This window comes from Colletotrichum fructicola, assembly GCF_000319635.2.
Source record: "Colletotrichum fructicola Nara gc5 chromosome Unknown KSG_Nara_v1_contig01, whole genome shotgun sequence".
NCBI classification, from domain to species: domain Eukaryota; kingdom Fungi; phylum Ascomycota; class Sordariomycetes; order Glomerellales; family Glomerellaceae; genus Colletotrichum; species Colletotrichum fructicola.
The window spans coordinates 6,145,663-6,159,458 of NW_027094051.1; the positions used below are offsets into that span (position 1 = coordinate 6,145,663).

The 13,796-nt window shown below is 57.9% G+C and overlaps 4 protein-coding genes across 4 annotated transcripts; all 4 read left to right on the top strand.

Moving 5' to 3' along the window:
- Window positions 1-134: 134 nt before the first annotated feature.
- Window positions 135-1,637, top strand: CGGC5_v001729 (Eukaryotic translation initiation factor 3 subunit L; the record flags this gene model as incomplete). The annotated part of the gene is made up of 2 exons (XM_032025224.1): window positions 135-1,490; window positions 1,554-1,637. The coding sequence occupies 2 exons, from the start codon at window positions 135-137 to the stop codon at window positions 1,635-1,637; spliced, it is 1,440 nt and encodes a 479-aa protein (XP_031878230.1).
- A 6,711-nt stretch (window positions 1,638-8,348) lies between these two features.
- Window positions 8,349-9,190, top strand: CGGC5_v001730 (uncharacterized protein; the record flags this gene model as incomplete). Its single annotated transcript, XM_066150875.1, has 3 exons — window positions 8,349-8,547; window positions 8,717-8,740; window positions 9,168-9,190. The coding sequence occupies 3 exons, from the start codon at window positions 8,349-8,351 to the stop codon at window positions 9,188-9,190; spliced, it is 246 nt and encodes an 81-aa protein (XP_066009799.1).
- Window positions 9,191-10,045: 855 nt separating this feature from the next.
- Window positions 10,046-11,203, top strand: CGGC5_v001731 (Universal stress protein A family protein; the record flags this gene model as incomplete). The annotated part of the gene is made up of 2 exons (XM_032025226.2): window positions 10,046-10,456; window positions 10,526-11,203. 2 exons carry the CDS (start codon window positions 10,046-10,048, stop codon window positions 11,201-11,203), a joined length of 1,089 nt encoding a protein of 362 aa, XP_031878203.2.
- A 767-nt stretch (window positions 11,204-11,970) lies between these two features.
- On the top strand, window positions 11,971-13,608 carry gpr89 (Golgi pH regulator; the record flags this gene model as incomplete). Its single annotated transcript, XM_032025227.1, has 1 exon — window positions 11,971-13,608. The coding sequence occupies one exon, from the start codon at window positions 11,971-11,973 to the stop codon at window positions 13,606-13,608; it is 1,638 nt and encodes a 545-aa protein (XP_031878228.1).
- Window positions 13,609-13,796: the final 188 nt, after the last annotated feature.

The following is a 13,796-nucleotide window of genomic DNA, read 5'->3' on the forward strand; positions in this document are numbered from 1 at the left end:
CCCCGCGAGCCGATAGACGACGAGCAATTTTGCCGTCCTCCTCTTTTTCTTTTCTTTCCTCCTTTCTGTTCTTTTCTTTTCCAGGTAACGAACCCGGAGAAGGATAGAACCGACACCGACCACCCAAAAAAAAAATGAGCGGCTACCAGAACGGAGAGCGGCCCGTCCGCACCATGGACGACGACAGCGACGTCGAGGAGGAGGCCCTCGTCAACGACTACAAGGAGCAGGTCCAGTACGAGGATGGCATCATCGGCGAGGACCTCGAGCAGGTCAACAGCCTGACCATGGCCCAGCAGACGGACGACATCCAGTCGCGTCTCGCCGCCGCCGCCCAGCCCCTCGACTTCTCCGCGCCCCTCGAGGTCAAGTTCCAGAGCTACGACAGCTACTGCTCGCTCTTCCACTTCATCCTCAACTCCGAGGGCCCCGTCGACCTCGAGCCGCCCTCGTACTACTGGGCCTGGGACGTCATCGACGAGTTCATCTACCAGTTCAACTCCTTCTCCTCGTACCGCATGCGCATCGCCCGCCAGGCCTCCAACGAGGAGGAGATGCAGGTCCTCAAGGAGAACCCAAACACCTGGGGCTGCTACTCGGTCCTCAACGTCCTCTACTCGCTCATCCAGCGCTCCCAGATCACCGAGCAGCTGGCCGCCATGCGCCGTAACGAGGACCCCATGGCCGTCGCCGGCGAGTACGGCACCAAGAACCTGTACCGCATGCTCGGCTACTTCTCCATCATCGGGCTGCTGCGCGTCCACTGCCTGCTCGGCGACTTCAGCCTCGCCCTCAAGACGCTCGACGACATCGAGCTCAATAAGAAGGCCATGTTCGCCCGCGTCATGGCCGCCCACTTCACCACGTACTACTACGTCGGCTTCTCCTACATGATGATGCACCGCTACGCCGACGCCATCCGCATGTTCAACCACATCCTCGTCTACGTCAGCCGCACCAAGAACTTCCAGAAGAACGCCCAGTACGACTCCATCACCAAGAAGAACGACCAGATGTACGCCCTCATCGCCATCTGCGTCGCCTTCCACCCCACCCGCCTCGACGACACCATCCACTCCGCCCTGCGCGAGAAGTACGGCGACCAGCTCCTCAAGCTCCAGCGCGGCGGCCCCGAGTCCCTGCCAATCTTCGAGGAGCTCTTCCGCGCCGCCTGCCCCAAGTTCATCTCCCCCGTGCCCCCCGACTTTGACAACCCGGAGTCCAACATCGACCCCGTCGAGCACCACCTCGCCATCTTCATGGACGAGGTCAAGACCAACATGATGAGCCCCACCGTCAAGTCCTACCTGCGCCTCTACACCACCATGGACCTTAACAAGCTGGCTGGCTTCCTCGAGGTCAAGCCCGACGAGCTCCGCTCCTGGCTCCTCGTCAACAAGCAGCGCACCAAGCAGCTCCGCTGGACCGACGGCAGCCTGCTGGACGGCGACCTGGTCAACGTTAGCGACCTTGACTACGCCATGCAGGGTGTAAGTAGACCCCTCTACGTTCACGATTTCAAATAAAGCAGCAAAGCTAACATGCGATTTTAGGACCTGATCCACATCTCCGAGGCCAAGGTCGGACGCAAGCTGGTGGACTGGTACCTCCGCAACCTGTCCCGCACGTACGCTTGAGCGATGGCAGAGAACTAGGGCCCTATACAACCAGGAGGCAAGAGTGATGTGCAGCTGGCCACATATTGGAAAACAGGGGAGAGACAGCTGTGTGTTGAGAGAGGGGGCCGACCAGGTCTGGGCAGAGAGAGTCCCTATGGTGTCTTTCTACCAGACCTGCCGTCGGGAGGTGAAAACTTTTGATCTCCTCGTCACTGACGACACTTGTGGTCGAGGCAGACGAAGGGGAGAGAGGGGAGAAAAGCAAAATCATGGGATGGTAAAACGAGGGAGGCCCGGAGGATGGGATGCTCGCATTGTTACGGCGTTCAGGCGTCTTTGCTTCCTGGAACACTGGGCCTGGTTGGCTGGGCGGGATGAAGTGAACCAAAGGGAATAATTAGAATTGAAGAGTACGATCGATGTCCATTCCGAATCAATTCGAGGCCTCAGGGGGAAGCGAACGATGTGCGGAAGGCTGAGACGCAGAAAAAAGGTTGCCCCAGGGCCAGGGCTCCCTGATGAATGGGACAAGATCACTCATGTAGAGCTCGTCGCGCCGATCGAGGCTGTTCCTACTCGGGGAGTTTCACTGGCTGCAGGCGGGCAATGTTCCGTAAAGAAGTCAAGTCAAGAGATTCAGTCAAGATCGGTCTGTGCCGTGTGCCTCGTGCCCTCGAAATGAGAAGGCTTTTTGATGAGGTCGTCGAGCGCAACCTATTTTTGTCACCTCGACGTTGTGCCTTAATCTACTTTCCCCGCGTGAAATCCTCTGATGTGAAACCTGGCGAGAGAAACACGGCAAGGCCTGCGTGTTTGCAGTTTTGATGCAGTTTTTGAAGTCCGGACATGTGCTTCTGGGAATGTGCGGACATTTTTCAAAGCCTCCGGTCGCTGCGGTGTTGAACCTTGACACCCGTGGCGGTTGAACGGGCTGAAGTTGCCACGGGAGGGGGAAAGCCTGGAGCGTCCCCCGAGGCGGGGAGGGTGACGGGAGTGAGGGGCTATCCTGGCCCCTCGTCCGGGAATCTCAAGGCGGAGGCTGAGATCTAACCGTTCAGATAGAAGCGTTTGCCAGATCCCACAGACGACCGCCGGCCCCTTGACCCCGCGGTCTCCATGGATGATGGAACCGCCTCCCGCACTCCCGATGGCCGATTATCTTGCGACGATGAAGCGGAGCCCGCGGGGAATATGCCTTCCCATTCAGGCATTGTGTCCGTCCTCACGCCTGCGTCGGCAGACCGGGGAAATGATCGGGAGGGACGGGCTGATCCGCACAGAAAAATTGGAGGCCTATATTCCCCAAGGAACATTACCTGGTGTGGTTGAACATGTGCCACTTGCGTGAGGCTAGCGGTTTAATGTTGAACGGTGTCTCACGTTATTCGCTCTAGCTGTCCTAGATTCTTGCTCTTATGTCTTGGCTGAGTTTCTGCGAGTCAGATTTGTCCTGCGTGTGTGCGTGTGCTTGTTTCGTTTGTCTCTGGTAGTTGCCAAGAGTTTACCTTGAGGTGTGATCTGGGAATCCGACAGAAACGCAGATCACGGGCGCGCTTGACGTCGTCTTCTGGGTCAATTGGGGGTGTAGGCGGAGACTGGACGATGGATGAGGATGTTGTCGCTCGGCTATTGCAGGTGCATCGGCACGCAGGATGGCGAGCGTGCAGGATTACGTTTGAACTTACGCAAGCGATCGCGGAATCTAGAAGTGAGGTTGCAGATTGCACAATCTCTGCGCTTGGCTGACAGGAAGCGCTGTTGATGGGTGGTTGTCGGCTGTAAGTCAGATAGGAAAGCTGCACGAAGGGAGCAGGTAAGAGGTCGAGCTTAACGAAATGGCTGACTGTGTGCCACACAGCAACGTTAAAGCTGCGTCAGGGCCGCTTTGATAGACCTCACACCGCATCTATTGTCACCGTATATGCCATCCGAAGATGCGACAGCGTGGCGCGCGATTAGCCCTCCTCAGCGCACGATCTGATTTCAATTTCACGCTGACAATTAGCCGGTTTGTTGAACCGTTATCTCTCAAGGCTTGGAAATATGCCGTCGATCAGCGGCGACAACAGGCATAAACGGCGCAAAGACGTCTGAAATTGACATCAATCATGAAGTCGACAGCTCCCACCGGCGGGGTGAGAGTTGATAGATGACAAGCGACGCCCGCCCCCGACCAAACCCGTGGCTCAGGCAAGCCATTTGGCTGGTCGGTTGATTGCAAGCCGATAGGGGACCTTGCTCGATTTGTTTCGGTGAGCCTGCAAGAAAAAGCGGCACAGACTGTCTCTGCGCATCTTGTCGGTGAGAGGTAACACAGCAAGTGTGAGACGTTATCGATGACAAGGAAGTGCAGGCCGGAAAGTCAGGACGGATTTCTGGGCAGACCAATGTACTGCGAATGGCATCTTGGGCCATGGCAACCACAGGAATATTCCAGATGGTGAGGAATGAGCGAAGATGGGCACCATCTTCACTCTCAGCTTGGCATGGGCTGCCTCTTCCCGACCGCTTGTGGTTGCCGGCTTGGTATCTTGGAAACACATCCCTTTTGGCTTTGCATGTTTCCCTTCTCGGGCTTGCGCTCTTGTCTCGACAGTGGAGGGCACCAGGGAGCCAACCCCTCGAGTCGAACCCCAGTGACCAAGACGGCTTCCTGCGACGTTGATGGGTCCCGGCCAAGAGATTTGCGCGCCGAAGAAGAGGGTAAGGAAGCGAGCCGCCGCCCACCCAAGCCCATCAAGCCCTGCACGTCGTCGGGTCACAGAAGTAAAAAGAAACCCAGGGGGGGCACCAAAGCAGCACAAAAGATACAGTTGTCTTGGCTCGGGCCTTGGCGCTGGGAGTGTGGATTGGCTGGGCCGGCTCGCGAGGTTGGCTGACGGGGCTCTCATCAGAGGCATGCCGGCTCATTAACGAGAATAAAATGAAAAGAAGCAAGGTTGGAGTTGTGAGCCAGAAGAAGCGGTTTAGGGCGGCGCGCACACCGACTCGAGGTTGCTGTGAGGACCGCGGTGGACGACAACCTTCTCATCCATCCTGGATGCTGGGAGCCTGGGACCGACATGGTTGAGTGGTTTGCCAAGACCATGTTGGAGGTTGACGAGTGGACGAGAAGAACGAGATGGAGGGTCGCGGTCGTGATGAGTCGAGCAATTGAGCAACGGGGACAATCTTAGCACTCGGAGAGCCGTCTGGGCAGACGTGGGAATGCGTCGGTCCAATGCGATGTTGAGTGTGCTTGTGCAGTAGCTGTGCTTGGTGTTTGGCGCAAACTGCTGGCGATGAGGCCCCCCGGAGGACCTAGAGGAACTCGGAGGGGCCCGCTGGCTGCGACAATCCGCTTGGCGCACCAAGCTGCCGCGTGCCGCCGCCCACGTTGGTGGGATTTTTGGGTTTCGGGGGTTTGTGAGACGGGAAATATGGAAATGTGGTATGATGGTGAGGAGGTTTCGCAGAGAAGATGACGACAGAGGGCAAGGCGTGCGTAGGCATCATGTATGTCCCAGTCGAGGCGTGCCACGGTGTAGCATTCGCCGAAATGCCTGGTTGAAAGCGTGGTTCTAACGGCGTCTGATGCGCCAGACACTCTATAAGGTGTCTGTAGTCTAGGCACCGTCCACGTCGGCGTACGTCAAGGAGGGCCACTGACAGAGGCACGCCGGCCCCCAAAGAGCGCCGTCATGCCATGTCATGTCATTGCAGGCGCCGACAGCACCATGGTAGCAAACACCGGGCAGACTCGAGAGCGCAGCAGGCGCCGGGGTGCAGATGGCGAATGCCTAGGTATCCGTACGGATAGGTATGGACGAATATCCGAAGTGTCGTTCATTCCGTCGGTTGGAGTTGAGTCGAGTCAGTTCTGGTCGAGCCGTGGCCGTCTCGATAGAGGGTGTAAGTGTGCAGCAGTCCGGCGTCGAGAGGACAGGGATGAGGCAGTGGCGGGTGCTTGGAAACGGGTCCCGAGAAGCTTGAAAGGCAGGCAGATGTGTAATGAAAGCCGTTAGAGGCACTGAATGATTGGACTCGGTACTTGGGTGGTCTTGGCGAGTTTTGGGTGGTGTTCTCAGGTTATTTCGGGGCTGGCGACCGGATGCTGGGACTGGGGAGCTGTCTAGGCGGCCAGGGCATGCGGTCCGAAGGTCGTGAGGGATGAGATATGAGATGAGATCGCCGGAGAGTAAACGTGCCTGGCTGATCTTGTGTCGGGCGGGTGCTGTGAATGGTAGGGTTTTCCTTGGAAAGAGGTCCTTTGGGATAGGTAAAAGTGGGAGACGAGAAGGCGATGATGTGGTTCTGTCTCGTTCTGAAGCAAACAGAAAGAGTGTTCATCGGGCCTTCCTCCGTGCTGTCGTCCAGTACCATTCTCAATTCCAGGAGGGCAGGATCAGGTGCAGCAGGTGCAGCTGGACCAGCAGGTGCCTAGATGTGGCCCCAGCTTCCCCAGCTACACCTCACCTGCCTTCAGCTGTCTTGGAAGGCACCTACGGGCAGGTACTTGCTGCGGTACCTACCTCGTGGGCAAAGCATAGGTTCCCTTTCTTTCCGCTTTGCCATGCCCTTCCTTCCTCATCAAATTGAAGTGCTCTTTCCACCAAAGGCTATTTCTTTTCGAAGTCGTAAGTAGAGAAGGTGCCATGTCCCGAGGTAATAGTCACTCTTTCCATTTACTGCATACATTCCTAAAAAGACTTTTGCCTCACCTGTATCCTACTTCTACGCAGTAAAGTGTAAGGCAGGTGTAAGAAAGGTCACCCCCTGCCTTCCCTCAAGACACCCAGTGCCTGCTTCCCGGGCCCCTCCCCTCCATCTCGTGCCCCGTCCTCCATTCTCCTCCTCCACCCTTCCGCCGTCATCCTTGGATCCCTCACCTCGCCCTTCCCGTTTCAGCAGCACCACCACCATCCTGCTTGCCTTTGCCAGTGTTGGTGTTCTCCCCTCCCTATTCCCCCTCCCCTGGAAGCTTCCCTCCTCTCCACCATGCAGCTGGCAGACTTCACCTCAGCATCAACACTGTGACCCAGGCTCAGGCTGTCTGGGTCTGGCCAGGGCACCGCAGCGCACCCCTCACATATCCTTGCTGCTTGCTGCTACGGCTGCTGCGTTGCTGCTGGTTGCATGCCCTCCACGACCCACGGCGCTGTGCGTCACATTCAAGATGTGCACCCTCCCTCCGCCTCTTGCAAACGAGGAAGGGGCAGAAAAAAAAAAAGTAGAATGCCCTTGTACTTAGATGAGAGAGATCCTCCGCATGCAAGAACCTGCTTGCCCTACAGACACAGACACCCGACTTATTCTCTTTTGCACGTCCACCTACCTCATGCCCATCCAGGTGTCTCTGTGACGGACGGCTATTTGCTTTTCCTCTCGCATCATAACGTAAACGACGCATGCCCAGACTTTTACAACACCATTCTCGAGCTTCTTCTCTTCCCAGTTGTCTTATCCTCTCCCCATTCCACGCCGTCCGCGCCGCTGCTCCCCGCAGCCAAGATACTGGACTCCTTCTCCGGCGCATGTCTACCACGAACTCGGGTCCCGACTGTTGCGTACCTTTCCGCTGCATTCTTCCCGCTTGGGTACTTCTTCGGTGGCTCCATCTCGTTTAGCCAAGCTCATCTCTGCGCGGCGCACCGTCGACTCGACAGCTGCCATCCCGGTCAACGATCACCTGCTCACCCCATCTCGTCGGCCTGGTCTGGTCTGGTTTGGTCTGCTACCCAAAGTCACAGCAGCAGCAGCAACCCAAACCATATTTCCTGACCCTTCGGACCTAGGAGACGCGCTACCGCCACGCCACACCCCGTCTCGTTAGAACTCCGTCTCCTGTATCGACAACAACACCATCTCCAGGCAAATCTGCGCCTTGTGAGGCCCCGCCAGCCTTGGCATAACCGCCTCTTACATACGCCGAACCGCTGCCATAAAAGAAGACGCTCCGCAGCCAAACCCACGCGCGCCCACGATACCCAACCCTGTTCAGCTTTGCCGAATCACCAACACCGGAGTTTTTTTTTCCTCTTTGCCCAGTCTTTTTTTCGGATCCTCCTCCTTCGAAAATTACCTTTTTGTCGACCAGCCTTATTACATGGAAGGTTTCCCGCACATGGCAAAGCAAAAGTAAAAGCCAATACCACATCAGACTTCACCTGAATCAGCATCGACCCGTGCCGACAACCACAACTACCGCCCTCTGCCTGTATTCGTACCGTCGCACCCGTCCGAGCTATCGTATCCTGCCAGAAGAACACAACAGCCAGAAACGCTCTGACCGTCCCTGTTCGATTCGCAAGCCAGTCGACAGACGCCCCTTTCCTGCTTTAGACCGTGTAGTCAGTCCACCATCAGCCATCTCCGCGCGTAAATCCACACCGTTGGGGCTATTTCTTTCTTTCAGCTGGCCGGTCCACGGAAGACGTCTCGTTTCGCGACTGCGATCCACTCTTTTAGGGGTCCAGCCGAAGTGCGACTCTGCAACCAACATCTGCTGGCCGCAAATTGCTCCCTCAGTCCCTCATGCTGACCGGGTTTCCACAGCTGTCGTGAAGCCTACCGATGCGGCCAACGGACAACTGGCGTAGCGTATTTCTGCTGCCCCAAAGCTCCAAAAAGAAGAGCAAGAAAACCACAAAAGACACACCGTCGCCACCGCTGCCCCCGCCACCGCGCAAGATATCTTTGCCAAAACCTTCACCGCCAGAGCAGACTCAGAACCCTCCTCGACGACACACGATGTCGGGCCCTAGCCCCCGTACGACGCTCCCCGTCCAGAGCCCCGACTCGGCGGACATTTCGCCCAAGACCCCGTTGCAGCCCAAAGACAAATCCAAGGCGGATTACTTCTCCCTCGAGTCGCAGAAGAAAGAGGAGGATGCCAAGGGTGGAGATGCTGGAGCGTTGAGCCGTGCTACGACACTCTCGAGCTTTGCAAGTCCGTCTTTGGAGAGCGCAAAAGGAAGCTTCTCTGCCGAATCGTCCAGGACCGAGTCGTTCGCCGGAAGGCATAGGGGGTCGTCGATAGGATCGCTGACGTTTGCACCGGTTCGGAACCTATCGCTGCCGCAAGGAGCCAAGAGAACAACAGACAAGGAGCGCATTAGAGCGTCGTCTCCTGCTCATGACAGGTAAGCGCAACAATCTCCTTGCTGTCTCTCTTTTGAAATACACACTCCGCCAGAGACATTGGACGTTGGGGCTCCGAGTTGGGGCAGCCGAACCTTTTGTAAGGTCGAGCGAAGATGGGCAATGTCGCCGGCAAAGTCGGATGCACCAGCTGCAGTGTGGCTTGGAAGCCAGTCTAGGCCCATATGCTTATGCTGCCTTACCTACCGTGATATCTGTATACCTCACGCAGTGCAGCAGCTCTTCCAGTCGATTGGCAACATGGAACGAATGAAGACCCTCCTGGGTCCAGTTACAGCCGACGTTTCCGCGGCATATCTGCAAGCCGACTTGTCCAGGCTGGCGCAAACAACAGTACATGAAGGATGGTTTGGACTCGTAGGGTGCGGCCGTCACTCACACGTACCCACCTCTGATGACTACCCAAAGCAGCAGTTGGCCAGCATGCTTGATGCGGGGGAGAATGCGACTGTCACCTGGCTGCCCATTGAAAGCTGCCAAAGACGGGGGATGCGGGATGCGGGTGCTGACTCCAGTGTCTGACGGTCGTGGAGCTGGGCCGGGAATGGTGGGGTTCAACGACACTGCCGCCGCCGCATCCCAAGTCTAACCTTAGTCATGACGGCGTCTCTGCGGGAAAGGACCCCTTCTTCATGCGAAACAAGCATCAACCGAGTTGCCAATGTTGTTGCTAGGACGAACTGCCTGGGATTGCGCCCATTACACAAACAACAAACAACAAAAAATATCCAAGAGGCGGAGGAGGAAGGCGTCGTTGTCTGCGGTGTTGAAGCCTCTCTACCACCGCCGTACGATTTATTCCCCTCCGTCCGAATGCAGCGGCCAGCAGAACGTTGCAATTTCCCACACAATCACACGACACTGCTAGAAGAGGAGGCGCTGCAATTCGCCGGGGCTGTTCATCCTTGACCCCACTACCCCGCTGATTGCGCCTGTGCCTCTTCGTTTACCCTTCACAAAGGAGGCCGAGGAGGCGCCAAAGTCGCTCATCCACAGCCACGCTTGGCCCGGAATGAGCCGTACCTAAGCTGGAGGGGGAACGGACGCTGTCAGTGCTGTGTCGCAATCCACCCAGCCAGTTTCCCTGCTTTTGGCGTCGGCTGCCTCCAAGTCTCTGTCTCACCACCAAACGCAACACCAAGGCGCTTGACGATTTTTCTTCCCTAATCCCGGCCAGTCGCCGTGTCCATCTTCACTCTCCACAGCTTTTCTATCGCGTCTTTTCCAACAAAAACTTCGTCGCACAACTCCTTGCGGGCCCTGCTTTCCGCTGACATCGTTTCTTAATGGCAACGCTAACTCAAACCCCCACGCCGGACAGGTTCCAGACACATGTCGCGTTCGACAATCTGCCCCTCGGCGAGGCCACTAAGAACAACACGCCGTCGCTGACGTTGAATGTTAGACATAAGGGGTACCAGGCCCAGAGGAGGTCGCGCACATTCATGGTCGGCGTCGACGAGCACTCCTACTCCGACTATGCGTTGCAATGGCTGCTCGACGAGCTCGTCGATGATGGCGACGAGATTGTGTGCGTGCGCGTCATTGAAAAGGAAGTGCGCACCGATAATGATGCGTACCAAAAGGATGCCAATAAGGTTATGGAGTCGATTCTTAAGCGCAACGGCGCAAACCGAGCCATCAGTGTTGTTTTGGAATACGCCTGCGGAAAACTGCACTCGACCTTCCAGAAGCTGGTGAGTGGCCACGCTGAAATTTCCTGGCGAACTAAATGGAGAGCACAAAGCTGACGAATATGAACTCAGATCCAAATCTACCAACCTGCTATGCTCATCGTAGGTACCCGTGGTCGATCACTCGGAGGTCTCCAAGGCCTCGTCAACACCCGAAACTCCTTCTCCAAGTACTGTCTGCAGTACTCCCCGGTTCCCGTCGTTGTCGTTCGCCCGACCGAGAAGCGAGAGAAGAAGAAGAATAAGAGACAAAACGACTCGGAGCGACAGACATACGTCAAAATGCTATCGGCAACGGGGGGCAAGCATGAGGCCGATAGCGAGCGCAGCAGCATGTACGAGGTCGAAATCAGGCATACACCGGACGAGGAAGCCCACCAGGTGGCGAAGGCACTTGGACTGCCTGCTTCTTTCGATCCCACCATTAAGCCAATCGACCCCAATTCGTATCTACAGCCAAGAGGATACAGCAACCTGTCACAGACTACGTCTGCAGCATCGGCCAAAGCACCGCCTAGCACGACCGGCGATAGCGACGACGATGACGATGAGGAGGAAGACGAATTCGAAGTCGTGTCTGGCGACCAGCTCATCAACTCGAACCAGAAGGAAAGGCTTCACAAGATGGAGGTCGGTGAGGCTGCCGCTCTGCTCCGCGAGAACCGGAAGTCGAGTCTTGACTCTACCGGAAATGCAGAGGATGATGAGGATGACGACTCGAAGGAGTCGCGCACTAGTAGCACCGGTTGATGCTACGGACGAGAATGCTAGCGACTTGATGCTGGTCTTTAGGGAATGAGATCAAAAGACGTACAGGAATACATCATCTATGGAGAGGCGTTTTGGTTGCCAACGTGGGCAGGGTATTTTTATTCGAGAGGATGCGTTGCAAAGGTCGCCTTAGATGACCAGGTCGCGATCAAGCGTTTGGCGTAGGTCTCGCTATGAAGAAGAAGCCCACGGGTAGATACCCAATAAAAGAGAGAAATGACCAGGTACCATTTTATGCTTCCCCATATCGTGACGCAATGTAGCACTGCTCAAGCGGCATCTCGACCAACCTGCATAAGATGCGAAGGACAGCTCCCCATCAAGCTGCAGTGAGTGAGTCTTTCCTCCACGTCGATTGGCCACTTGCGGCAGCCCGGCGGGGCCCTGGGTGGCTTCACCCACCAAATGTGGCTGAAGCTCCAGCTAAGGCCAGGTCATCGTGGCTGGAGCAAACTCCGACAAAGCGTGACGAATGCCATACCTTGTCCTCCCAACGCCCGTCTCAGCAACGGTTGTCCGAACAGATCGACAACATACCGCAGACAATGTCGACCCCAGCCTTGCGAATCCCGCGTTGAAATCTCACCTCGAAACACCAAAAAAAATCACACAGCTCGCCGACACTCAGCGATGCTGCATCTGTCGCACCCCGAGCACGACGACGACCACTACCACCTCCACAGACACATGTCCCACGCCCATTCGATCCCGACAGCGCGCGAAAGCCCCGCCACAAGCCGCCCCAGATGCCCTGGTTCCGCTTCTTCTCGTCCGCCTGCGACGAGGACGCATGCGCGGCCGTGGACCCCAACGCCGCCCCCTCGACGCTGGGGCTGATATTCTCGCTGTCGCCCTTTCTCCTCACCTTCGCGGCCGTCGCGACGGTCGCCAACCGCTCCATCTTCCCGCGGCTCGCCCGCGTGCACGACGCGCACGACGGCGAGGACCACTACCTGCCCGCCCACGCGCCGGCGACGCTGCGGCAGGCGCACGCGGAGCACGGGCAGAAGAGCGCGCGGCGGAGGGTCGCGGCGGGGGTGTTCTGCGTGACGGTCGGGCTGGCGACGGTGCTGGGGGAGCTGATCCTGTGCGAGGTCTCGGACGTGGTGGGGACGCGGGCCCGGGAGGTCGGGTTGCGGGTGACGGTGCCGACGCTGCTGGTGCTGCTGGTCGGCGTGATCCCGTTCCTGGAGATCCAGAGCGTGGTGGCGGGGGCGGGGTGGAGTTTCCAGAGGGACGGGAGGGGCCGCGTGCCGAGGGTGGCGTGGGGGGTGCAGGGCGCCGTGTTTGCGGGGTGGCTGTTTGCGTTCTGGAGCCTGGGGAGGATGGTCGGGCTGGAGAAGACGCCGGGAGGGGGCGTGTTGAGGGCGTGTCTGGAGCGGATCGGGGTGATTGGGATCTCGTTGATGGCGATGCTGAGCGGGTTCGCGGCGGTGTCGAGCCCGTGGCACACACTGGGCGCGGTTAACGACCGGCGCAAGAGGCCAGTGACGGAGACGGATATTACGAGGAAGGAGGCCGGGCTGGAGGCCACGAACGAGATGTTGATTACGAAGAGACACCGGCTGCAGGCGCTGGAGCGGAAGGCGCGCGACGCGGCGGCGGCTGCGGCCAGCAGCTCTTCATCGGGCGGGTTCATGGGCAAGATGCTGGGCGCCGTGAGGGGGATGAACGGCGACGAGGCGGAGATGAAGGCGCTGAGGCTGGAGATTGCCGGGCTCGAGACAATGGAGGCGAACCTCGGCGCAAGCCTGGGCATGATGCGTAGCCGGCGTGAGGCAGACGAGCGGGCCAAGACGGCGTGGGGCAAGGTCCTCGCGGTGCCGCACTTCGTCTTCAGCCTCTACTGCCTGTACCGCATCCTCGCTACCCTGATGGCGACGCTGCGGCGGGCGTACTACCCGGCGGCGAGCTTCAGCTCCTCGGACCCGATCAACCGCTTCCTGGGGCTGCTGGCGCGGCACTGGGACCCGAAGCTGGACCAGATCGCGTGGGCGCGGCAGATTTCGTTCCTGTTGTCCGGGGTCATACTCGCGGCGAGCGCCAACAGCGTGCTGCAGACGTTCCGCCTCTTCAGCAAGTGGATGCCGGGCTTGCTGTACCAGGCGCAGGCGAACCTGGCGCTGGTGATCGGGCAGGTGGCGGCGGTGTACGTGATCAGCGCGGCGCTGCTGCTGCGGAGCAACCTGCCGCGGGAGATGGGCAGCGCGGTCGGGGACGCGCTGGAGGGGGCGCTGGAGCCGCGGTTCGTGGACTGGTGGTTTGAGGGGTGGTTCCTGGGCAGCTGCGCGGTGACGGGCGTGGGGGTGTGGATTTCGAGGAAGATTGGGCGGGAGGAGTGGGATGACTTCGGGAGCGAGGAGATGGGGGCAAAGAGGATGTGAGGGCATGAGGGATGCTAGAAGAATTGTCTTGATATTGGCTTTATGAGGAGTCGGGCGTGTATTGTTAGCGATTAGGGATATCATGGGACCATTGTAAAGTATCGATGAGCTTTTATCATGAACTTTCTGTCTTTGATATTGACATATTCGTGAATTATGTTCAGTTACCTTTGCCTCTGCTCCATCTT